Raw genomic sequence first — 24,475 nt, 5'->3', positions numbered from 1 at the left:
ATTTTGTTATTTATTCTATGCAGTCTTTTCTGGACTGTTAGAAAACACTCTGGCAATATAAACATCCCAGTTGTATCACGGACAGAAGCAGATCGAAAAGTTTGACACTCAATGATACAGCCCATGGTCTGTATAATGCTTGCGTGCTTGCTGAATTAAGTCTAATCAAGAGAGTTAGCACAATACGATAACTTAAAAAGTGCGAGTGTGAACTTACCTTCGGCAACATCAAGGAATGCCTTTTCCGGGTCATGATCCCACAAAAACCTTTGTGTTTTAACATCGCCCAAGAGGTCTGGATTCTCGCTTCCTTCCGTCACGGCCTTGAACTTCGTGTCTCTTTCTTGTTGTTCAGGCCCATCAGGAAGATGCAAGACAGTTCGGTTATTGCCAGCCACACTCATGATATGCTCTGCTCTCGGTCTGCGAGCCAGCTCGTATGTTTTCAAGAGGACTTGCAGATCATCCTTCGTTGAGATCCGATCTAACGCCAAATGGAGGACCGCAACGTCCTCAACAGCTTGCGCAGCTCCTTGTGCGACGTACGGTAGCATAGGGTGACAGGCGTCTCCGAGCAAGACCACTTTACCCATTACCCATGTAGGCAGCGGGTCATGTTGGTACAAGTGCCACACCATAACATTATCATCCGGTATGAGATCTATCAGCTTTTGCAAGTAATGCGGATCCCATGAACCGAACTGATCCAGGATACTCTGTTTGGATGCTTTAGTTGTCCAAGATTCCTCCGTAATCTGGGGGTCTGGGTGACACAAAACCTTCCAGCCACAGTCAGTACATGTAATCACACTCAAGAGAATAGAACCATGCAAACCATGTTGTAAAGATTTCCCTGTCGGATAGGATATGCTTGAATATGTCTCCCTTCGCCCATCCACCTTGTCGCCACGGGCTCCGTCACAAAAGCCCGAAGTTCAGGATCGGTCACATTTTCCAGAGGGATGCAGGCTCTAAATGCAGCATCTCCGGTCGGAGTCGCTTTATCTACCAACCCAAGCTTCTCATAGATCAGTTTTCGACAAAGAGACTTCATTCCTAATATTTTCAGCAATGTCCTCGTAGCAAAGCGTCCTGAACCAACCGTCTGCGCCGACAATTAAGTCCGCCTCATGAATAGTTCCATCCAGCAACGTCACCGAAGGCTTGTCAAAATCGACCGAGACGACCATGCTATTGACACGGATTTCAGCCACGTTTTCAGCTTCCTCCATCAGTGCTTTGTGTAATTCTGCGCGATGGATCACATATTGGGGAGCACCATGCCTGACTTGTGCTTGGGGCATGAGAGGCGCTGCACCGAGAAACTGACCACCTTCCCACCGCCTCAGATTGACATGAGTGAGTGAATCAACGTGCTTTTTCAAGCGGCTATCGAGCCCCCATCTGCTGAGCAAACGTGAAAGATTAGGGGCGCACGTTATACCGGCGCCAACCTCTGCGATTTTCGGTGCTGCTTCGAGGACGATGACTTCGTGTCCGGAACGCCCTACCAGTCCAGCTAGCGCTAGACCTGCAATACCTGCTCCCACAATGATGATCTTTAGAGGCTGTTGAGTTTTATGATGCCCCTCGGTTTTACCAGCACCTAAAGACAAGTCAGCTTGATCTCCATGCCCTCGGATCAACTTGCAGGAGTACCATTGACATGATTAATACCCGCCATTTGGGCGTTATTTTCCGCTATGTGTTCAGTACAATGAAACAGTTTCGAGAAATGACTGCAGATTCTCGGCCTATTCAAGCCAAATAAGTACAAAATGATTCAAAATCACCACTAGCACTTACCCGTAAGCGGTTTAATGTCGGGTTCACTTCCACAACCCGGGGAACGGCTGCCAATACCGTACCGGTTCGGTTGATATTGACTCTGACCGGTTTCCGCGAGGACATTTGTCACGAAATAAACTTTCAAGGGTATTAATAACTCCTGGCCGGTGTATTTTCGGATACCCGAGAGTTGCACCGAAGCTCCAAATTCTAGACTTGTTGTCGTCGAGCTCGTAGTGTGGTTAAGCCGTTCTGTCCCCTAGCGGGGAAGCTGTGGCAAAGCGCTGCTCTCCCACCTGGATCCTGTAGAAAGGTGGGCTGCATAAATAGTGGCAAATTCTCATGCACGATGATCGCATTATCAAGATCCTGGTGACTTGAGAACTAAACACCAAAACAACGCTTCCAAGCCTAGTGGTAAAGACTCTTGACAATGTACAGCCAAAAATCCGCCTCCGGCATGGTAGTGCCATGCGTGATAAATGGAGAAGCAGTATCACTACCTGACACGCAGAATTTTGCTGTCATTGAAGGCAAAACTGGAAAGACGGTGCATTATGCTCAGAGTGCGACTGTCGACGTCGCGATCAGGGCGGTGGAAGCCGCGGCTCAAGCTTTCAAGTTATGGAAGAGGGTTCCAATGACTGAGCGTCGAGACATCCTCAACCGAGCAGCAGACATCCTTCAGAGCAAGGCTAGCGAAGCTACGAAGCGAGTCACCATTGAGACGAGCAGCGACGATCACTGGCCCCCATTCGACTGTTCGTTGGCGGCAACAATGATTCGGCAAAATGCTGCTACTGGAATGACTCTTGGTGGCAAGATTCCACCCCCCGATGACCCTGATAATTTGTCTCTTGTTTTCAAAGAGCCGGTGGGTGTTGTCATGATTATTCCACCGTAAGATTCCCCACCAAGACTAAATAAAATTACGTGATATTTGCTCATACTAGTTACGCCAGCTGGAATGCACCTATGATCATGGCTTGTCGAGGAATCAGTGCTGCGCTTGCTGCAGGCTGTACACTCATTTTGAAAGCATCAGAGCTATCCCCGTGGTCACATCAACTAATTCTAGAAGTATTCAAGGAGGCAGGATTACCAGACGGTGTGCTGAATCAAATCCAGAGCTCTCGGAAGGATGCAGCTGCCGTCACAGAAACTGTCATCAGTCACCCTTCTCTTAGAAAGATCGAGTTTATTGGCAGCCCGCATGTCGGAAAGATCATTGGCAGCGTGGCTGCAAAACACCTCAAGCCTATCCTAATGGAACTCGGCGACCAGAGTCCGGCTATAGTTCTAGAAGACGCGGACCTTACACTAGCAGCGGAGAAGTGTGTTCTCGGAGGTAAGAAGCTTGACTGGTTTTCTGAGTACTGCATCTGAACATATGTCTAGCATTCATCCACCATGGCCAAGTCTGTTTCGGCACCGAAAGAATTCTTGTCCAAGACAAGATTAAGGATGCATTCCTGGAAGAACTCGTCAAAGCTGTGAAGGCAACCCCTGCAGGACATGCTATCACTTCTGAAAGCGCCCAAAGAACACACGACCTCATTTCTGAGGCTGTAGTCGAGGGTGCCGAAGTTATTATTGGCGAGAATGAAATGGTCGGTCGTTCTTCTCTTCAGCCATGTATTGTATCAAACATCAATTCCAAGTCACGCATCAATAGAGAGGAAATTTGGGGGCCTGCTGCATCATTTTCGACTTTCTGTACCGACGAGGAGGCCGTAAAGGTTGCGAATAGCACTGAATATGGGCTTTCGGCGTCGATATTCACAAAGGATTATGCCAGAGCGTTGAAATTGGCGCGTAATCTTGACTTTGGACAGGTTCAAGTCAATGCGTTTACTTTGAATGTGACCTCGACGACTCCGGTGACAGGGTATAAGGGTTCCGGATGGGGGAGCAATGGTGGAGGATATGGAGTCGAAGAATTCATGTTCAATAAGCATGTGTTTTTACGTCCATGAGTATTGTTCATGAACAAAACAAATCTATTCTGAGCTACGATCTTCTATGTGATTAAGCCCAAATAAACAAACAACAACTGGTTACTATAGATGGCATAGTGTGTTGAACCCTTAGCGCCAATATTGCATTGAGGGAGAAACTGTTAGAGTTGGTCTGTAAACCGAACGTTCGAGTATTACTCGTAGATTTGACCTTCTCTCTTACTAGGGATATACGCTGGCACCAGAACGTCTCGAAGCATGAGCAAAGTGAGGATACATAGAATATTTTGCTGTTCTTTGCATTTGCTCTATATGGAAAGATACAAGCTTTAATGACGGATATCGCCGACCTTCTTAGGTCCAAAATATTGGCATCGAGAAAGAAATTCCCTTAGAATGGCAGCAAGGGCAGGAAATTAGTGCGACTTTGCTGATTTCTTTACCGTGATCTCTTCCCCCAGATACAATGCGCTGCATGACACTTCCGGTGACAAGGTACTAAACCAGTATATCCGAGCCTATCTCACGGAAATCCATTTTCAGTCGGCGGATCGTTTCCTACCACTGTCCGGGCGGATGGTGACTCGTCCCCCGAAGAGTCTCAACCTTCTTCCGAGATTTCCGCGAGAGTCATGGTAAAGTCCTGACCTCTCTTTCGAGTCGAGTTTTGTCTAACTAGTGATGAATGATATATTGGGAAGCATATACCAGGATTCCAGAATTTTTTTTAGATGGACGCAAAAATGTCTCTACCGAAACTACAGAAAGTTGTCATCGTCAAGGATGCTGGGCCAAATGCAAGCTTCTCTATCGAAGAGATCGAACTTCCCACATACAGTGACGATGAAGTTCTCGTTCGCCTATCCTACAGCGGTATATGTCACACTGACGTTGCTTTCGCATATGGCGAATGGAATCAGCTAGGTTTTGGCATGATGGGAGGCAACTGCACACCCGGCCACGAGGGTGTTGGCCATGTCGTTGCTATCGGTGCCACTGTCAGCAACCTAAAGGTCGGTGACAGAGTAGGTACAAAATGGCTACGAAGTGTCTGCGGGCACTGTCATTACTGCAAAGAAGGAAACGACCATCTTTGTCGTGAGAGGCAGGTTTACGGACTTGCTTGCCCAGGCTCATTGCAGCAGTACATTGTTTGCCAGGCATTCACCACGCCTAAAATTCCAGACAGCCTTTCGATCGACAAGTCAGGGCCTCTTCTTTGTGCCGGGGTTACCATATTTCGTGGGATCAAGATGACTAAAGCTTCATCAGGAGACTGGATTGTTATTTCCGGTGCTGGTGGCGGCCTGGGTCATTTGGGAATCCAGTTCGCAAACAAAATGGGCATCAAAGTCATTGGCATCGACTCGGGTGACAAAAAGGAGTTTTGTTTGTCCTTGGGTGCTGATCATTTCATTGACTTTCGTACTTCGGCCAATGCACCAGATGAAGTTCACAAAATCACAGGTGGTGGGGCAAAGGGAGTGCTTGTGCCAACCAGTAGTCGTTCATCTTACGAACAGGCGGTTAAGATGTTAGGACCCGCAGGAACTCTCGTCTGTATTGGCCTTCCACCGGATTCCTGCTATTTGCCTCTTGAATTGATTGACATAATCACTGGCGGGTACACCATAACAGGTGTGAATGCAAGCAGCCTGAAAGATATCCAAGATACTTTGGACTTTGCAGCACTCCATGACATAACGCCTAAAACCCAATTATTTCCGATGGAGAGGACAGGAGAGGCTTTTGAAATGTTGAAAGATGGGCAGGCCAAAGGGAGAGTTGTTCTGGATCTTCAGTAGCCACATCAGTAAATGGACGCTAGATGTAGATAGCTATGTGACAAGTTTTTCCATCCCATAATCCACCTACTAGAAGCATCTCACACAACCTTAGAAAATAGGTGATTGATTTGTTTTTGCAGCTCTATTAAAGATTACCGATGTCGTTGCATAAGTTACAGTAAACACCAATTCCGGCTTGTTGCGCATGGATCATATTGACTGCAATGACAGATTGAAATATTATTACATACCAACGGCCTCTTGAGTCCTCCTGAACAATGAGAAGGAATTATGAAAGGGGAAACATTATCCGCTGAAGGTTTATGCGGTATTAAAGCAGTCCAAGATGGTAAAAGTTGCTGTGACCAAAGGCGATAAAGCCTCACTTAATATAGTTAGGTCGAAATAACTTGGTAAAAACTTGAACCATGCCGCTACTAGCCATTGATATATTTCTATTTGAATCAGTTGGTGTGAGTTACTCTAACTCAGCTGTCAAAATCTAACACTGCTGGAATATATTCATATACCGTATACTGTATATTAATATTTGAAGGACATTTGGGGTTAGCTTGAGAGAAACACAGAAACAGACATACGAGAGTGCGCTGTATCAAGTTAGTGAGCTGCAAGATCCTGCTCTTGATTGAGCCTCTAGCCACAAAAGGTGTTGAGATGCCCGCCGGGGGTTTTGGTGTATCGGGGATAATCCAGCTGATCCGCGGGACGGAAAGATGGCGCATCCCCCAAGCCGAGCTGCGGGGGTTTGGGTGCAATCTTGCTGAGCCGTGGAATGGAAAACCCTAACCCCCTTTCCCCGAGCCGATAACTAGAGGTAGGCTAGAAAATTAAGTTAGGACCATTGTAAGAAAATTCGTATCGGGAATCTATCTTCTCACCACTCTCCACTTCCTGATTGATTACGATACATTCGTGTAAAATCCAACTGAAATTAGCCATGGTTTCTCTTCCGTCCAGCAATGGGGTGCAGCCAGTTAGGGTTCACGCCCTAGCCACAGGTCAGCTTCATCATCCAGACCGATGGCTTTTCGAAGATGGCGACGAGGATATTATGAAGGCCAGGCACCGTTATCCAGATTTCAGCTTTCTCATTCAGCATCGTTCTGGCAAAAATATTCTATTCGATCTAGGTCTTACCAAGGTGCGCAATATCCTTTCGCGACGAACGTCTGCTGATTAGGTCAGGACTTCAATCTGGTTCCTGAAGTCATAAGAAGCCTTTTTCACGTAATTTCGCCAACTGTTGCGGAAGATCCCACTGATATCCTCTCCCGAGGTCCGGTGTCACCGTCCAGCATTCACTCGGTCGTCTTCAGCCATCTGCATTTTGACCACATTGGAGATTGCACTAAATTTCCAGATGCATATATGATCGCTGGTCCAGGCAGCAAAGATGCAAATGGAGAAGGATGGCCAGTTGATCCAAAATCACCATTTTCTAGCGCACTTGTCCAACATCCCAAGTACCATGAACTCAGCTTTGAGGTAGAGAAATGGCTGCCGCTGGGCCCGTTTGATCGAGCATACGACTTTTTTGGGGACGGCAGTTTTTACCTGATTGATACTCCTGGACATATGCCAGGACATCTTGGTGGCCTCGCGCTGACGGGACTGGACGAATGGGTATTTCTTGGAGGAGATTGTTGCCACCACCGCTCGTTGCTGGTGGGAAATCGCCCTATGAGTGTGACTTCGGGACCCATGGGACGATGCTTCCATAAGAACCCACAAGTCGCAGGAGAGACTCTTGAAAAGATACGAACTCTAGAGAAGCTGGGTAAGGTTTTCGTAGCTCTTGCTCACGATTCATTCTTGGTTGGAACAATGCCACAGTACCCGGATAGTCTGAATGGGTGGTCTGACAAGGCTTGGAAGAAGGATCTCAACAGCATACTCAGCCAACATTACCAATCTTAAATGAGACTGTATATTCTTACTGCCCAGTTTCAGCATTTTAAGAAGCTCGATCCATGTTTTTTTTAGGAACTTTTTGAGTGTTGTGTCTCTACATGAAAGCCGGCATTGAACCAGGCACCCCATAGCACTCTACCAATAAATACATGCATGATCTTTGTAAATACACATTTCCCGAGAAGAGTAGTTGCTCTAAGCAGAACTTCAAATTTTGTGGTGCTAATATCCCACTTAATTCGAGCATATTAGAATTATCTCAGATTATCATTGGTGGAAATTCTGACCCTATATGCGTGGAAGCTGCAATTTCATCTAATCTAGTTCCCCGAGCCATGCAGTATGTACCGCGAAGGCTGAGTAATAGCAGATGGCGAATATATCCGACTTGCCCGGGTTCTCAATTCTAATCATCACTATTTTGGAGCACTACCCGCGCATAACGGCTTTCATATACCGGCTTCCGATTGCTGCTTTCTCCATGCCTACGTGGCTGCCGGCTTTGCCGTTTTACCGAAATGAGATTTTAAACCTTCTACAGGATCTCGACATCTATCGCTGATGTACAAATAGACTCAAACTTCCGCTCCGTCAATTTCGGGTGTTGAATACATTCTCAAGCTAGGAACAGAACAAAAATGTCCTGGCTAAGGCTGATACGATTTGAGGACAAGGCAGGACGGGTGCAATTCGGGGAGCCTGTTGTTGATAATGCAGATGACGTGAAGGTGCTTCTCGAGCAAGGGAGGCTTTCAGCAAAGGTTTTGGCTGGTGATGGGCCTTTCGATTTAGAACCTACATTTCAAGAAACAACAACAGTCAAGCTACTACTGCCGCTGTTATATCCCAACGATGTTCCGATAATAAAATGCATCGGATTGAACTATGTGAAGCACAGTAAGTTGACAGAGATGGAAATATGGTCTTCCATAGTAATACTGAGAATTTCAAAAGTCCAGGAAGCCGGTCGGACGCCTCCACCTTTCCCGTCATTCTTCATCAAACCAAAGACTTCGATAGCGAGCCACGACGAAGATATTCCCATTCCCAAGGTCTGTCAAGATCATCAAATCGACTGGGAAGGGGAGCTCTGCATTGTCATTGGCAAGACCGGCAAAAACATTCAAGAACACGAGGCACTCGATTACGTTGCTGGCTATGTAGTATCTAACGACGTTTCTTCTCGCAAGTGGCAACGAGATCCTGCATACGCAGGTGGTGTTCCGCAATGGTGCTTCAGTAAGGGATTCGACAAGTGGGCGCCACTGGGTTCGGTTTTGGTGTCTCCCAAGGTGCTGGGCAACGCAGATAATCTAGCACTTCAGACATTGGTAGATGGAGAGGTAATGCAGGACTCGAACACCTCGGATCTTCTGTTTGGGGTTGAAAAGGTGGTTTCATTCATCAGTCAGGGCACGACACTCGAGAAAGGGACAGTAGTTATGACAGGGACTCCATCAGGAGTGGGAATGGGGAGAAATCCTCAGGTATTCCTTGAAGACGGACAAGTGGTCGAGGTAAAGATTGAACAGTTGGGCAGCATTAAAAACAGAATGCGGTTCGAGTGATTACATTATACACGATAATAGAGCAATAGTAAGTAGAAATGACAACAGAATGTCGACATATATAAACTAGGCTTCCCAATTTAGAATTCTTGTATATGAAGGCTTTACAGTATATGTTATGGACCCATCTATTCATCTAGCTTTCTCTCCTCGAACAAAACTTTATCCGGTTTAAACTTCTTCAACCTGGTCTTGTAGTCAGTCTTCTTCCTGTAAGTCTCGCTGAACTCTTCACTCACCCATCCTCAAGCAAAGTAACCCGTACGATACGATATACATCACCATGTCTCATAGGAACCGTCCACACAGTACATCCACATGCACTGCAAAATACTTTATGCTTGGGGTAACCACTCTGAGTATCCGTGAGGACATAGTGTTTTAGCAAATCCGTGCCCGTCTTTATGTTAACCAAGTCTTTATCATATTTGGCAACCTGTAGAGTCGTTAAATACTATATTCGTGGGATGAATCGTGACACTTACAATTTGAAACGGCCCGCCGGCATTCTTTTGACAATGATTGCAGTAGCACTGCAATACAGCCTCGGGTGAGCCGGATACTTCGAATGTGATGCCTCCGCATAGGCAGGCTCCAAGTACTACAGCCATGATTGTGTGAAAGTATTGTTCCTCGCAATTGTATTCATGAGAATATAGATTCAAAGTGATCAAGGGGCATATTTTGAGGCCGGCTATTTTTTTGCCTGGTTCCCTGGAAATAATTTCATGTTCCCCGAGTATCGGTATGAGTCCCGCGACACCCGACTGCAAATCGATTGGCTTGAAACAATGATTTAAGTTGCTGAACAAATTAGACGCAATGTTAATCCACATTCCAGCTGTCACATAGCTTTTGTCTTTTTCCGTCTCATTATTATTACGCCCACCCACTTTTCATAACAGGGGTTCCGATGGCTAACCAGCCAAAACTAGCAGTGACTTCTGACTCGGAGAAGCTACAAAGCATTTATCACACCTGCATCACAGGCAGTCATATTTTGCATTATAATGGGTGAGAAACAGAACTAAACCTCCAGTTTCCATGTTCGAACGGCATTAAGAAATGTTCTTGGGTGTAGAGTTCTAGACGCGTTTGGGCACCTCTCTGCCCGTCACCCAACCAATCCTGAAGTATTTATAATGCCACGCAATACTGCTCCAGCAAATGTGTCTTCGCCAAAGGATCTGGTTCAATACCGCGTGGTGGATGCTTCTCCAGTGGACTCAAATAGTCCGCCTGGCTATGTGGAGCGCTACATCCATAGCGAGATATACAAGCGTTTTCCAGAGGTCAACGGAGTGATTCACAGTCACGCTCCAGAGATAATTCCCTACACAATCACATCGTCACTCTTACGGCCCTGTATCCACATGGCCGGGTTCATAGGTAAGTCCCATGTTGTCTCCATAGTTCTATAATTTCTTCAGTTCAATAAATTGACAAACATTGCTCAAATAGGCCGGGACGTACCTGTCTTTGATATTTCCAAGCACTACGCGTTGGACGATGTTCGGGATCTACTAATTCGGAATGCCAGACTTGGGGGCGAGCTCGCAGAGTATTTATCAAAACCTGGTTCTGCATCGACATCTGCGTCTAGTACCGCACCCGATCATTCGATCGTGCTAATGCGTGGTCATGGTTATACAGTTGCCGGGTCTAGTCCCGAAGACGCAATATACAGGGCCGTATATGCCAGGGAGAACGCTGCGATCCAGACAACAAGTTTAGGGCTCGCACATTTTAGTGGCGGCAAAGACACGGAAGTTCAGTATCTGAGAGACGATGAGCTGGAAGATACAGGGGCAATGGTTCAGACCGCTTGGAGCAGAGCTTGGGGTTTGTGGCGTCGAGAAGTGGAAGCGACCGAGTTGTACAAATGTGACGAAGAATAAGTACTCATATATGGGGTGTTTTTGTGTATCGAGTTATCTGTGAACACATTTCAATTCTACAAATATCATATGAAGTAGTTTTGCATTATAATATGGTTTTGGGGGCATCGAGTGTCTGTCGCTCTGGCAAGCCGTTTCTTTGTGATGGAATCCGATCTACAGCTACATGAGGCTGCCGTAAGCCCAGAGAAGTCGCTCAAAATTAAATTATGGAGTACTCTATAGAACTGGGCTATGCCGTAGTGCACGAAGTCTCAGGTGAAATACATCCATAATATTGATTATTCGCAAGGAATGGACTACTCGACTAGACCTGTGAACGTCGCGGCATTCCTCATCAAACCCAATGCCTCAACCATAGGGCGATCATTGATAGCAGCCAAAAACGCATCCTTTCCATCCCGAGAGGTATTGGTATGTACAACACTGCTCCATGCAGGAATAGCAAACGTATCTTTGGTAGTCCACTCAATCTTACGCGACTCATTCTCCCCCGGTACCCGGATCACAGAAAATCCATCACCCCCCATAACATGATACACGAACGATACTGTCTCTTGAATTTCCGGCGATGAACGGTTCGGAGAAAGCCTTTCTGCTTGTGCAGATAAGGTTCTTGACAAATGCCGTCCGTCTGCATGCTTGTAATCATATCGCGCATAGCCACCTTTCACTTCCTTCAACGCCTTCTCCACCGACTCCCAGGGGAATTGTGAAGCACAGTTGTCAACCAAATGACTCGGGTACTTGGGCTCTGGGTAGCCATTGAAAAAATTCAGCTTGAAAGTTCCGAAAAGCGGTAGATCTAGACCATCAAGCCAGATCACCGGATCGTCACCCTCATTACCATGATCATGCCAATGCCAACTTGGAGTGAGAATAACATCCCCTCGCTTCATCATAACCTTTTCTCCTTCAACAGCAGTGTATCCCTTGGTGCTTTCGATGATGAAGCGCAAGGCAAACGCCGAGTGCCGGTGAGCAGGAGCAATTTCTCCCGGAAGGACGATTTGAAGACCGCCGTAGATGGTGTCGGTAGTGTGTGGGGATTTCATGGCTGGGTTGACGAGCATGAGAACTCGACGTTCAGCCTCTTCTACTGGAACGATGCGGCCTGCTTCCATCAAGGATGGAAGGATCTCTTTGTATCGCCAGATGGCTGGGACGGAGACTGGATTTGGTTTAGGAGGAACGAACTTTTCGAGTTTGAGCCATAGTGGCTCGACATTTTTAGAGGGCAGCAATTCATAGAATGCTTTGGTTTCCGTTTCTCCATTTACCACCGTTTCGCCGTCAATATTGTCATTGGTAGATGTCAATGTGTTTATTGCAGACATTTTGTGTAGAAGATGTGTTTAAAATTGGCAACGGGTGAAAGATCTTGATGCTGGCCTAATAGAGCAGGGAAGGATATTGACCACACAGGGAATCTTTGCGATATAACGACCGCTTTGCGCGTTTCCAGGTGTCTGTGATCCGCAGCATACTATTTCGCAAAAAGTATGTACCATGACGTTTAGTTCGCGTATATCCGTCGCAATACTTTCCTGGCTCGGCCTCAAGTGCATCAGCCGCGCGGGCCGGGTATATCGGAACGCCCTCCGTTTAGTAACCCTAACCCTTTCAAAAGCTCTTCTACATATCAATCTGCTGGCTTAAGAGGCCGACTCACTGCAGCGACGAATAACATCCACAAAATCACTCTACCACAGACATTTTCGATCATAATGAACATCCCTTTGCCAAGCACACTGCCAAAGCTCGAGGAGTGTTTACCGAAGAACTTAGGCCTATACTATAATGGCACCTGGCACAAGCCCGTTGACGGGCAGTACGTTGAAACCTTCAGCCCCGGTGATGGTTCTGTGATTACGAAAGTCGCCTTTGCAGGTGCAAAGGATACCGAAGCGGCATTGGAGGCGGCGCAAGCAGCATTTCCTTCGTGGAAAGCAACGCCACCTTTGCAGCGCGGAAAACTGTTGAAAAAGGCCGCCCAGATACTTCGAGACCATGCCGTCGAGCTCGCCGTTCTTGACGCGGCGAATACTGGTAGCCCCATCACGATCATGGCGGCAGATGCCCATTTTACGGCGGAGCACCTTGACATGTTCGCCGGTCTAATTCCTGCTGTTGTGGGCGAGACCAATCACCTCGGAGACGAAACTTTCAATTATACTGTACGGGAGCCTCTTGGAGTAGTGGCAAGATTGGTGGCGTCGAACCATCCGTTGATGTTTACTGGAAACAGGATGGCTCCTGCTCTTGCCATGGGTAACACCGTGGTCATCAAATCACCCGAACAAGCGCCCTTGTCTGCGCTTCGGTTCATGGAATTGGTGGGACACATCTTCCCTCCGGGCGTATTGAACGTGCTTTCGGGTGGCATTGACTGCGGAAAGACCTTGTCGACACATCCCATCGTCAGAAAGGTAACGCTGGTTGGCAGTTTACCAGTGGGTCGCGCCATTCAGAAAGCAGCTGCCGACTCGCTCAAGATAACAGGGTTCGAGCTCGGGGGGAAAAATGCGCTGATTGCGTATCCTGATGCAGATATTAGTAAACTAGTAGATGGAATCGTGGCTGGTATGAACTGGGCATGGTGTGGTCAATCTTGTGGATCAACGTCACGAGTGTTCTTGCACGACTCCCTCCACGACAAAGTTTTGGACCTGGTCACAGCTCAGTTAAACCAGTCTTACAAACCCGGAAATCCTCTGAATCCGGCGACGACTATGGGATCGCTCGTGAGTAAAGCTGCCCAAGACCGAGTCCTGCGATATATCGAAATCGGCAAGGAAGAAGGCGCTCGACTTGTCACTGGAGGGGAACCGCCCAGCACTGAAGACACGAAGGGAGGATATTTTGTACTCCCCACAATCTTCGCAGACGTTAAGCAGAGCATGACCATCGCCATGGAGGAGATCTTTGGCCCAGTCATGTCGGTGTTGAAATGGTCAGACGAGGAGGAGATGTTTGGACACGTCAATGCTGTCGAATATGGCCTCACAGGAGCGGTATACACGTCGAATATAACGACGGCACAAAAGGCAATCAGACGCATCGAGGCGGGTACTGTGTGGGTTAATACTTCGGCTTCGCATTTCATATCAATGCCCTGGGGGGGATACAAGCAATCCGGTATAGGAAGAGAAGACTGTTTCGAGGAGATGGTTGAATTGACGCAGCGCAAGGCGGTACATGTAAAACTATGAATACAGTAGATCGACTAACTAGCTTAGCATGTTTTTTATCGACTCAAAGCAAATGATTCAGATCCTTCGAAGGATGCATGTTTGGCTGACAAGTGCGAGCCGTAGAGCCCAGAATAGCAATGACGATGATAGACCCAGAGGAACAATCCGGATGTCATCCGGTTCCGACTTGGCAATGACGACCTAAACATAAGCTGACTAAGCGAGAATCGGCCACCAAATGGTCGCTGGTTGACTGGAATGGATGCGATTGGATCGGATTCATGAGAGATTTACTATCTAATAATGCAAATTAGAAAATCATGCTTCCCCAGAGTCTGAGATGCTGGCTGCAAAAATGGCGCTTAGTCCAATGCAGGAAACAAGCGCTTCCCCGCACCGAACCCTAAAAGCAACAAACTTTCCCCGTAGTTCGGTTGGGATAAAATGCGAACCTCCCCCGACGGATGTATTCTGGTTACACTCTGCTTTCCGACCTCCTGAGCCGTAGCGTCGGCTTCAATTTTCGCTTCCTCGTCGGAAATCGGGATTCTTCACCACTGGCCAGTAGAAGAAAACAGACATGTCCTCGTGGATCGGGCCACCCGAGCAGGGAGAACACTCTAAATCCGGGGCTACAAGACGCAATCGGCCCTCTTCCTCCGATGAGGATGCTCCTGGCCACAAGCGACAGCGGACGGCATTAGCCTGCAACTCTTGTAGGTTTCGGAAATCTCGATGCAATGGCGCACGCCCAATTTGTGCAACATGCAATGATCTCGGCTTCGACTGTGTCTACAAAGGTCCAGTTCCAACTCCTCGAGCCCAGTCGAGGGAAATGCAGTCAATGGAAAAGAGGATGCAGAAATTCGAAGACCTACTGCGTGCCATTGCGAACAAGGAACAGGTCAGCGATAATGGCGACGGGCCCAGTGTGCGGTTCGCAGCCCAACCTGCTGCCAGCAGCCCTAGGGGAGGATCGGCTGCACAGGACGCCTCTATATCAGCCATGTCCAGACTTGATGCTTTCCAACAGCGGCAACCGAGGACTCAGTGGGGAGAGTCCGGGTCTGGCCTCCTATCTGTGACACAGGACGACACTGTGGATGGAATGGGGAGCATCATTTTCGCAGACGAATCCAGTTCAGGATTTTTTGGTCCATCGTCCAACTCGTCATTTTTCAGTAACATTGCCAGAGCTCTGGTTTCAGGGACAGGCACAATGTCCGACGGTAGAGATTTTTCACGAGACCTGGCGGGTAGGATGTCACGACCACCATCTCCGACCCCCCAGAGGAGAGGGGACCGCAGTCCTGTTAATCCCTACAAGTTACCATCACGCACTGAAATGTTAAGACTTATAGATGTTTTCTTCTCTTTCACAGGCCAATTCTTTCCATATCTCTCAAAATGTCATATTACGCAGATGGTTAAAGACCTCGACTTGGTTAGGCTTAGTGGTACGCGAAGATCATGGCTATGCCTCCTCAACGCTATCCTAGCCATGAGCACAAGTCTTCTCGGCGGGGGTAGTGGACATCAGGTCAAATCGAGGGAGGTGGAATCTGACATCTTCTTCCAGAGAGCCTTAATTCTGTCTCCCTGGACTATTTCTAATACAGCTAACCTTGAAGCATGTAGGCAATTATACACTCCTTTCATCGCTTGCAGTTAAGGCTAATGTCCGTAAATAGTACAAGCACTTACAGTCATGACACAATACTTACAAGGCACGTCAAGATCAGCGCAAACTTGGAGACTGCATGGCCTGCTTGTGCAAGCTGCATTTCAAGTCGGTGTCCATACCAAAGAAATCAACTCCAGGTTACCAGCATTCGAGCAGGAAGTACGTACGAGAACCTGGTATACATGCATTATACTTGACCGGTTTGTCCCGAGTACGTCAATAGAAACATCCAACCACGCTAATTGTACTTAGGATATTCAGTACGACCTTTGGGAGGCCACCGCTTATCCATAACGAATTGATACAGATTGGGCTGCCGCTTGATATCGAGCTTGAACAGTTACCAAAAGACGATTCCAATTTTGAACTTCCACAAAGACTTGATTCGGGGCCATTGGACTTGATATTTATTCCAAGCATGTACGTCCCCATACCCTTTGTAAATCACATCATCCACTAACTGCCTATAGCAAACTCTATATCATACAGGGCGATATCATTCGCGACATTTACAACCAAAATATCGTCTCTGCTCACCCTCTTCGCCTGGATGAGCTTTTCAGTAAAATAATTCATTTGGATCACGGTTTGACACAGTGGAAAAGTCAGCTGCACCCGGACTCCGGGCTACTACCCCTGGATTCCATCGAAGATATGGATGTGGAGAATTGGGCGCACACCAAGGTCCAAACAGTACTTACGCTTCGCTTCCTCAACGTGCGAGCTCTTCTTTTCCGGAAGGTCTTGGAGCACTCCCTCGATGAAATTGGGAAGCCTAGCGTCCATTCTAACCATATGAACTGCTCATTACCCGTGGGAGAAACTATGATACAAGCCTGCGCAGACTCTTGTATTCAGACGATTACTATTATTCGTAGGATTGGGGCAAGATCGGAACTGCTTCCTGCTTGGTGGTATACAGCATACTACGGTGTGTATGAACGTGAAACAAGCCAAAGATGATTGCTGATAGGAGAAACAGTTTTCAATTCTGCGTTGATCTTATTCGGCGTCATCTGCCTGCAAACCTTGGAAGAGACAGATGTTCAAACAAGACCAGCAGCAGAATTGATCATGTACCTCCAGACCGGTCTCGAAGCATTGGATGTTGTAGGGAAAGAGACTCGAATTGTAAGGAGATGTTCAAAATACCTTAGAAAGATAATTCAGGTATCAACACTACTAGGTGAGCTCGTCTGTCTGATTCGCAGATGGAGCAAAACACTTACTTCTCCTACAGTCCGAAACCATGCTTCTGCACGGCAACTAGCCGAAGATGGTACAACATTTCTCAATTTGTTACCCAATAACGCTGTACCTTCTATATCTGATGAAAGCACGCAATCCCCATTGCAGAACGAGTTTGGTCAATTCTTGGTCGACGAGAATTATTCTTTCCTAGATGCTTGGTCAGGACTAGTTCAAGAACCGATGATGAATTTGACCAACCTGGAATCAACACCGCATAGGCAGAGATAGAACTATTTGAAGAGACGTCCAGATTCTATCAACTATACATATTGAACACAGAAAAGACTAAGGGGACTTTTATCCATCTTCGCTACTGTCATGCAAATTGGGGATAAAAATATGTGTCAAATTGGTAAAATCTATGAGCATGGGATTCTAATTTACATGGCCATTGGATCGGTTTTTATAGGCGTTTTCCTCAGTAGTTTAATCCAATCGCATAATTCTAAATATATATTAATAAGTATTTTTTATATAGTTAATTTTAAAAATAATAATTATATTTTTTTACTAATATTATACTATCTGCAAGCCGTCTAATAATTGACATCACTAGCACCTCTTGTAACATGACTGCCGGCCTCTGTTAACGAGTCTGATACATCCCAATTCATATAGATACTCTTCGCCCTGTCTAGATGCAAGGCGCGCTTTTTTTTTCCCGCATTGTTTTAGGGGAAATCTCTGTGGTTGATATTAGAATTGTCTGGTCTCGAGGAGTTGACCCAAGTTGATGTTTTGAATAGCGGGTAAATTATGGGTGCGTTGACCGCAACGAAGGCGACGATCTAGAGATAGATTAGCTAAAGAGGTCACCAAAGCCTGGAAATTGACATAGGCTTAACTGATTCCCTCGCTGCCCAGATTGCTGCCACATTGATATTTTTAATATTCACAAGGGAGAGAACACATCGTAGCAAGGCAGAGATCATAATGAAGATGCCTGAACATAACAAGGCGCCAATTATTAGTTTCCTAAGTACATGAATGTTAGTATTTCGAATTTTTGAAATTTCACTGGTCACGTTGACACGTAACTTTATTTGCTGAATGTTCAGCCGAATAAGTATTGGGATAGGTATTGCAATGATCACCATGTCAGTACTAACAACTAATTAGTATTGTCCTGGCCGACCAGGATATCGTACGGGAAAAGAACTACTGATATAGCATACAATATATTGAGACTAGCGACTACAGGATAGGCACTGTAGTGCATTGTGCACTCTCCTAAATTAAAGGTTAGAATAGGTGCTCTCTTCGTCTGGTGCTCACTTACTACCAGGGTCCGGATTAACCTGCCAAATCAGGTGAAATGGTCGACAGTGAAGGGCAAACGTGAGGACGACTACCACATAAGAGATGCAACAGAGGATGGCAGCTGCTCTCACCGTCTTTCGTTGAAAGATACCAGCACTGTGTCCGGGTGTTGCTTAACAGAAAAACTCCAACAATAAAAGGGCATATTTTCTGACTAACGTGAGACGTTCATAGTAAAATAATACCGAGCCTTTTAACAACCATATCAAACTAATATATGAAAACCACCCGATTATGGTCAATTTGGAGCCCAACATAATTCTGTTAATTTCAGTTGCACTGAAACTGCTCCGTTCCTGAGGCGTCCATCCAGAATTGCCGCCATAGTTTCGACCTAGAAAGGAATGAGCCCCAAAAGACATTTCATCCCAGGACGTGGGGAGGGTTGTTTTACCAACCAGGTAGATTATGGTAACCTCTAACTATACGTACACGTTAGTTTAACTCTCAGCTTATGCTCTCCACTTGTACTCACCGTCCAGAATAAAGCTGCCACAATGCAGAAGTAGTCATCACCACCGAATCCTTTAAATCCCATCAACTTCCACCTTGAAAACAGCCGTATAAGAACAATAGTGATGCCAAGTCCAAATTCTACCCAAACCTCTATGATATAAGGCGATTGGGTTACTGTTGTTAATACGGGCATCGCTCTGAAAGCCACAGACGGCGAGTTGTTCTTTAATAATGTCTGGCTTATCCCAATATCGCATGTTGAAGTAGACACAACTGGCACACAACTAAGAGTTGCTTCCTCAAGCCGACCTATTCAGAAAACATGCTATAAATACCTAGCTATTAAGCAGGATCGGATCATTTTCACGATGAAGATATCTGTGAAACAGCAACTGGACCTTTTCTATCTACCAATATATGAGAATAGAAAAAAAGATAGAGTTGAGAGGTTGGGTCACGCGATTTCGCCACTCTTGAAGGAATGAAGGCAATGTAATCAGATCTCGATTAATCACACGAGTCTGGGAGGAGCGACGCATTTCATAGGAAAGAATTTTGAAATTTGAGATGAAAAGAGTGGTACGATAATAGTTCAGCTAGCTACTGGATGATATATCCACTGCGGCTATGGGTGATGGTCGGAATTCTAGAGTCGTATACGTCAGACTAGACCCTAGGTGGCCCAAAGCCACCAAAACCCTGGGCGAAGAAGCAAACGTATTACAGGCAACGTAATTTATTAATATATGCGACAGTAATTAGATACAAGTATCCAATGACTATGAAAAGATAACTGTAAACATTATCGTGTTAGTTACGCATGCGAAGGGCACAAACGGAACGGGGCTATAGAAACTGACGAAAAACTCGAACCTTGCCCCGGATTATTATCCCTGTAGTTTCTCATTGACTGTATTCTGGAGCTAATAAGTCGGCCGTGCTTATATGCAATAATAAATTTACCCGTCTCTCCGCCACCCCACCCTATCATAATGCAAAAGCAACAGACAGTCTGTTGATTTAATTTTATTTATTTATTCTATCTACTACCTATTTCTATTTCTATAAAAGTGGTAGTTTAAATTCAAGTCTATTATTTTTCTACTATGTTTATATATTATGTAACGGAGCGAGTAATTGAATATAAGCCCTCTAAACCCTCAAAACCACCTAAATTGATGAGAAATACTGGCCCATTCCACGGGGCGGTCATATCTTCCACCACAATATGTAGCGGTATTTTGATTTTCTCCTCTTTCTGTATACAAGATGGGGATTGTGGGTATAAGAAATAAATAAGTAGTTAGATGATTAAGACTGCTAAGAATTTACTAGGAAATTTGATTTCAAGACTACGACGATTTAGGAAGGGTGGTGTCCTTGCAGGATGTACTAGTCCCAGTAGGAGTAAGTGGATTTCTCCATATTCCCCAGAGTCTGACAGTCTGTTGATGTTCGCCCAATGTCACGCGACACTGGCATGAAGGATCCAAGGCCGCTGATCAAAAGAGAGTCAAGAGACATTATTAATTAAAATCATTGCCCGTCAACGTTACATCACAAGCAAGAATTGAGCCAGCCGACGTCACCCGCAACGGCGCTTCCTCGGCTCCGATTATCGCCACTTTCCCACCTGGAATCCCCCAGACGGGCGATGCATCATGCATGGCTTGGCTGCTCCACCCCGCATCATGTTGTCTGCACGTACCAATAATACGTACTCAATTTGACTAGTACGGAGGACAAACAGCCGGATACGGTATATAGCCTGTTGAACCCCCCTGGCTCCACCATTTTCAAAGTTTCCAGCCCGACTTCTTCTTTCACATCACTGGTCATAGGCATTGCTCAGCTCGGAATAACTTTGTTATCTGAGCTTGAAGCCATATCACAACAAACCACTATCATACAAAACAACCCAGACATGGAACAATTTGCCTCGCCCAGCGGATCGTCTCCCTTGCCGACTGGTCCGAGCCCAGCAACCAGGCAAATGCTCAAGCTCGGCCGTCTCGCGAAGATGTACGTTTCTCCCTGATTCTCAGCCTAGATAATCGTGGAAGCGGTGCGCGTGTTGATATATATGCTTTTGGGTGTACAGAGGCGTCCCGGTTGTTGCCGTCGTGGGCCTCGGCTATGGCATTTCCACGTTCATGGAAGCCCAAAATCACGCTCAACAGCAGAGTTTGCAAGAACAAGAGCGCCTACGAAAAAACGCCATGTTGATGGAGGCGTACGGCGACAAGAGCAGCTTGGAGGACATGCAGAGGGCCATGGAACACTACCACAAGGTGCGTTTTCTCTCTCTGTCTGATTATGGTTGCATTTCAATGTCGAAAGTTTTGCCGCTAACCAGGATTCTGAAATAGAACTAATCGACCTTCATCTCCTGAAATTTCCTTTTTTTGTGCATGATTTGTGGCGTTAGGGCGCGGTACCCAATGGATTTCAGCATATGCATCTTCACGGCGATTTCGGTCCGATGTGTTTTTTTTTTCCCTCGCAATGTTGTACGACTAAGGCAGAACGATTACCCAGGCTGGCGAGATCACGTTTTCTTCCGTACAAACCACCAGTTATCGTGATCCGCCATACGGGAATGTCCATATTCCCTCCGATTCGAATAAACGGAACGCCGGCCACACACTCTGGGGTGTTCACACGCATTATTTTCATTACTTTCGATCACACCCTTTGATTCGATTGCCGATACTTCATTCCAGTGGTGAGAATGATCCAGAATAAACGTCTCCATCTACCCGAAGAATGGAGTCATGGAATACTGCACCCAGAGCTGGTCGTCGGTCTCGTTTTTAAAACACTAAGATTACTCAGTAACTGACCCCTCGACGTCGGCGGAAAAAAGTACTCACTCTCCACAACCCTCCAATACCTTCGTCAAGCGACGGGGCAAAAACGTTGTTGATGTAACAAAAGACAGAGTCGGTCTCCTTGCAGTCCAGTTTCTTGCGGAGAAAGTTGACGACCGTCTCAAACTTCTGGGATGCAGAGATTTTGAAGACGGCTTTTCGTAAAATCGGCGCCGAAGGAAGCGGGTGAAACCGAACTGTGACTGTCAGGCAGAGAGGGGTTAGTGGACGAAATGGTATAAGGGAGTAAATACAAATCGAATATAATAAGATACAAGTGACAGTCCAACGTAATGTGTATAAACCGATGAAAAGAGAGTTTAAGAGGATTATATACCTTTTCCCGTATCAATGGCTTCGGCATCAGCCAAGGCTCGGTGGGCATCCTGGGGAAGCCCAGTCAAGACGACCGAGGCTGCCATAGTCAGAGGCAGATCCACGCCATGGTCCTCGTCTGGAATAGGAGCGGCCGTAGTGGCTGTTCCTGCATCAGCGCTCGAGGCATGGCTGCCGACGATCTTTGGCCGCTGTGCGATTGCTGGCTGCGGGGAGTTGCGGCGCGAGCCGTCGGACGGTGAGTCCATTTTGGAGGTTCTTTGGCGAACCTGGCCGTGTCTGGCAGCTTGTGTCTGCTGGCTCTGGTGGTCCGTCTGACCTTTTTTCCCCCTAGGACGTGAGGCTTCTGCTTGATGTCAAGAACAAAAGACGTGAGGTGATGCAGTGTTGAGAAACAGTCGGGGCAGAATGCGGCAGGTGCGATTAGCTTCCGCCGTAGCAACTAACTAACTAGTTAGTTACTTCACCGAGCAACTTGGTGAATACTACGATTAGCAAAAGAATAATAATAGATCAACTAAGATCTGCAGAGAAATGCACAGCTTGCATTATCTAGCAAGGGACACGACAGGCACATGCAAACAATCCTGCCCGATGGTAGTAGTATGACGTATGGTGGTGGTGTCGTGTCTTTGGGCAGTTCAATGTTGGCCTCGCACTGCCAGCACCAGTCAATGAATCCGACAAGCAAACAAAGCGCCAGTTGTCAAAGCCAGCTTCGTATAACACCGACGTTGTCAGACGGCGTTTGCCCAAGGTTGATGACGAGTCTGGTCACGAGTGGAGCACATGACCGCCGCCGCAACAGCAGTTTATCGTAGTATATCAACGGCGATCCTGGTCCCCGCCCGCATTCCGACGCCAAACGCTCTTCCTCCTCCACAACCCTCCTCAACACTGAGTCTTTCGCCATTCCTGACCGCTGCCAATCCACTCGTCTTCTTCTCGAATTCAGACCGATCCCAGTATTGAACGGTCAAGCCTCCCGCTATCCTTTCAATTTGAGTCCAGACCTTCTTATCCGGCTACCCCGCTCGCCACCGTTGGAGACTGTGTCAAAGACCGCTCTTCCTTCCCCAAAGAACTTCCAACAACCGTCTCAAGATGAGTAGCCCAAAGCGGAGGATCGAAACGGATGTGAGTTACAGGCATTTGTTGGGCAGACAAAGTGTTCTAGTTGCTGACGCTGGATTGTCAACTTAGGTGATGAAGTACGCCTATTCTTTGCAGACAGTTTAATTTGTTGCTTGGTTGTATTGACCTTCTAGGATGTTGATGAGCGATTATGAAGTGACGCTGGTGAATGACAACAGTCAGTCAAACCCTCCCCAACAATCCTCCGACCGAACCACATACTAACTTGTATGCCGTATAGTGTACGTTTGCAATGCCATAACCGTTTGACTCGTCGACAGCTCGCAGCCCATACTCATTTTTTTTTCGATTTACAGGCAAGAGTTCTACGTCCGCTTCAAGGGCCCTGAAGACAGTACGTCGAGCGTCGCCACCGCAAAGGAACAGACAAAGGCTAACCGTGCTTTAGCCCCGTTTGCAGGAGGCCACTGGAAGATCCATGTCGAATTACCCGATCAGTACCCATACAAAAGCCCCAGTATTGGCTTTGTGAATCGCATTTTCCATCCGAATATCGATGAGCTGTAAGATGTCAAGAGCTGAGATAATGTGACGGTTGCGCTGACGGGTTGAAAAAAAAAAGGTCCGGCTCAGTGTGCTTGGATGTTATTAACCAGACCTGGTCGCCCATGTACGACATGGTCAATATTTTCGAAGTGTTTCTACCGCAGCTGTTGCATTACCCCAACCCTTCCGACCCGCTGAATGGCGAAGCAGCGGCCATGCTGATGCGTGACCCAAAGAACTACGAAAACAAAGTCCGAGGTTAGTGGGTGAAAGGCCACCTTGGACAAAAGAGTGTTGCTTACTCTTCCTCTTCTTCTAGATTACGTCGCCAAATATGCCAGCAAGGAAGCAGCCGATGAAGGAGGTGAAGAGACCGAGTCGGACGACGAGTTGAGCTCTGTCGGTAGCTACGAGTCTGAGGGCGAGGAGCCCGCCGGCACCATGGACGACGTCTGATCGGATTCTATATTCAGTTCTGTATTGCAGCACTTTGTATGGCTCCCAACCTGCATATTTCTTATCACGACTTTTAAAGGAACCTCTGGAATCATTTGAATTAGCGGGCGTCCCCCCAGGTGGAGTTTTTGTTCTTCTTTTCTTTCTCTCTTTCAACAAAGCTGCACAACCGAGTACGGACAGAGCCAGGAGAAGATTGTTTTTATTCTTCTCTTTACTGGATGTTGCTACTTCTGTACTATCTTGGCTGTTTTCAACAATAACATATATTCACGAAGCACTCCCCAAATGTTAATTTTATATGAATCAATAAATTTCTGCTAATGTAAGGCTATT

General features: G+C 46.7%; 13 protein-coding genes across 13 annotated transcripts; 9 read left to right on the top strand and 4 right to left on the bottom strand.

Moving 5' to 3' along the window:
* Window positions 1–108: 108 nt before the first annotated feature.
* Window positions 109–1,684, bottom strand: TRUGW13939_05895 (uncharacterized protein; the record flags this gene model as incomplete). Its single annotated transcript, XM_035489053.1, has 5 exons — window positions 109–161; window positions 218–779; window positions 836–1,056; window positions 1,103–1,606; window positions 1,660–1,684. The coding sequence occupies 5 exons, from the start codon at window positions 1,682–1,684 to the stop codon at window positions 109–111; spliced, it is 1,365 nt and encodes a 454-aa protein (XP_035344946.1).
* Window positions 1,685–2,221: 537 nt separating this feature from the next.
* TRUGW13939_05894 (uncharacterized protein) lies at window positions 2,222–3,764 on the top strand (the record flags this gene model as incomplete). The annotated part of the gene is made up of 3 exons (XM_035489052.1): window positions 2,222–2,688; window positions 2,742–3,136; window positions 3,187–3,764. The coding sequence occupies 3 exons, from the start codon at window positions 2,222–2,224 to the stop codon at window positions 3,762–3,764; spliced, it is 1,440 nt and encodes a 479-aa protein (XP_035344945.1).
* Window positions 3,765–4,489: 725 nt separating this feature from the next.
* On the top strand, window positions 4,490–5,551 carry TRUGW13939_05893 (uncharacterized protein; the record flags this gene model as incomplete). The annotated part of the gene is made up of 1 exon (XM_035489051.1): window positions 4,490–5,551. The coding sequence occupies one exon, from the start codon at window positions 4,490–4,492 to the stop codon at window positions 5,549–5,551; it is 1,062 nt and encodes a 353-aa protein (XP_035344944.1).
* Window positions 5,552–6,491: 940 nt separating this feature from the next.
* TRUGW13939_05892 (uncharacterized protein) lies at window positions 6,492–7,471 on the top strand (the record flags this gene model as incomplete). Its single annotated transcript, XM_035489050.1, has 2 exons — window positions 6,492–6,695; window positions 6,740–7,471. 2 exons carry the CDS (start codon window positions 6,492–6,494, stop codon window positions 7,469–7,471), a joined length of 936 nt encoding a protein of 311 aa, XP_035344943.1.
* Window positions 7,472–8,103: 632 nt separating this feature from the next.
* Window positions 8,104–9,033, top strand: TRUGW13939_05891 (uncharacterized protein; the record flags this gene model as incomplete). The annotated part of the gene is made up of 2 exons (XM_035489049.1): window positions 8,104–8,362; window positions 8,420–9,033. 2 exons carry the CDS (start codon window positions 8,104–8,106, stop codon window positions 9,031–9,033), a joined length of 873 nt encoding a protein of 290 aa, XP_035344942.1.
* A 128-nt stretch (window positions 9,034–9,161) lies between these two features.
* TRUGW13939_05890 (uncharacterized protein) lies at window positions 9,162–9,644 on the bottom strand (the record flags this gene model as incomplete). Its single annotated transcript, XM_035489048.1, has 3 exons — window positions 9,162–9,219; window positions 9,273–9,469; window positions 9,519–9,644. The coding sequence occupies 3 exons, from the start codon at window positions 9,642–9,644 to the stop codon at window positions 9,162–9,164; spliced, it is 381 nt and encodes a 126-aa protein (XP_035344941.1).
* Window positions 9,645–10,175: 531 nt separating this feature from the next.
* Window positions 10,176–10,931, top strand: TRUGW13939_05889 (uncharacterized protein; the record flags this gene model as incomplete). The annotated part of the gene is made up of 2 exons (XM_035489047.1): window positions 10,176–10,422; window positions 10,495–10,931. 2 exons carry the CDS (start codon window positions 10,176–10,178, stop codon window positions 10,929–10,931), a joined length of 684 nt encoding a protein of 227 aa, XP_035344940.1.
* Window positions 10,932–11,230: 299 nt separating this feature from the next.
* On the bottom strand, window positions 11,231–12,268 carry TRUGW13939_05888 (uncharacterized protein; the record flags this gene model as incomplete). Its single annotated transcript, XM_035489046.1, has 1 exon — window positions 11,231–12,268. One exon carries the CDS (start codon window positions 12,266–12,268, stop codon window positions 11,231–11,233), a length of 1,038 nt encoding a protein of 345 aa, XP_035344939.1.
* A 390-nt stretch (window positions 12,269–12,658) lies between these two features.
* TRUGW13939_05887 (uncharacterized protein) lies at window positions 12,659–14,143 on the top strand (the record flags this gene model as incomplete). The annotated part of the gene is made up of 1 exon (XM_035489045.1): window positions 12,659–14,143. One exon carries the CDS (start codon window positions 12,659–12,661, stop codon window positions 14,141–14,143), a length of 1,485 nt encoding a protein of 494 aa, XP_035344938.1.
* A 562-nt stretch (window positions 14,144–14,705) lies between these two features.
* On the top strand, window positions 14,706–17,288 carry TRUGW13939_05886 (uncharacterized protein; the record flags this gene model as incomplete). The annotated part of the gene is made up of 6 exons (XM_035489044.1): window positions 14,706–15,759; window positions 15,817–16,009; window positions 16,062–16,229; window positions 16,280–16,740; window positions 16,792–16,995; window positions 17,050–17,288. 6 exons carry the CDS (start codon window positions 14,706–14,708, stop codon window positions 17,286–17,288), a joined length of 2,319 nt encoding a protein of 772 aa, XP_035344937.1.
* A 3,472-nt stretch (window positions 17,289–20,760) lies between these two features.
* Window positions 20,761–21,211, top strand: TRUGW13939_05885 (uncharacterized protein; the record flags this gene model as incomplete). The annotated part of the gene is made up of 3 exons (XM_035489043.1): window positions 20,761–20,858; window positions 20,938–21,127; window positions 21,206–21,211. 3 exons carry the CDS (start codon window positions 20,761–20,763, stop codon window positions 21,209–21,211), a joined length of 294 nt encoding a protein of 97 aa, XP_035344936.1.
* A 380-nt stretch (window positions 21,212–21,591) lies between these two features.
* On the bottom strand, window positions 21,592–22,290 carry TRUGW13939_05884 (uncharacterized protein; the record flags this gene model as incomplete). Its single annotated transcript, XM_035489042.1, has 3 exons — window positions 21,592–21,657; window positions 21,710–21,909; window positions 22,044–22,290. The coding sequence occupies 3 exons, from the start codon at window positions 22,288–22,290 to the stop codon at window positions 21,592–21,594; spliced, it is 513 nt and encodes a 170-aa protein (XP_035344935.1).
* Window positions 22,291–23,146: 856 nt separating this feature from the next.
* Window positions 23,147–24,139, top strand: TRUGW13939_05883 (uncharacterized protein; the record flags this gene model as incomplete). Its single annotated transcript, XM_035489041.1, has 6 exons — window positions 23,147–23,179; window positions 23,246–23,253; window positions 23,458–23,531; window positions 23,586–23,700; window positions 23,760–23,941; window positions 24,003–24,139. The coding sequence occupies 6 exons, from the start codon at window positions 23,147–23,149 to the stop codon at window positions 24,137–24,139; spliced, it is 549 nt and encodes a 182-aa protein (XP_035344934.1).
* Between the last annotated feature and the right edge of the window lie 336 nt (window positions 24,140–24,475).

This window comes from Talaromyces rugulosus, chromosome III (assembly GCF_013368755.1).
Source record: "Talaromyces rugulosus chromosome III, complete sequence".
Taxonomy (NCBI): Eukaryota; Fungi; Ascomycota; class Eurotiomycetes; order Eurotiales; family Trichocomaceae; genus Talaromyces; species Talaromyces rugulosus.
The sequence above is the reverse complement of the archived record's forward strand: the minus strand, read 5'-3'. Positions and strand labels throughout refer to the sequence as shown.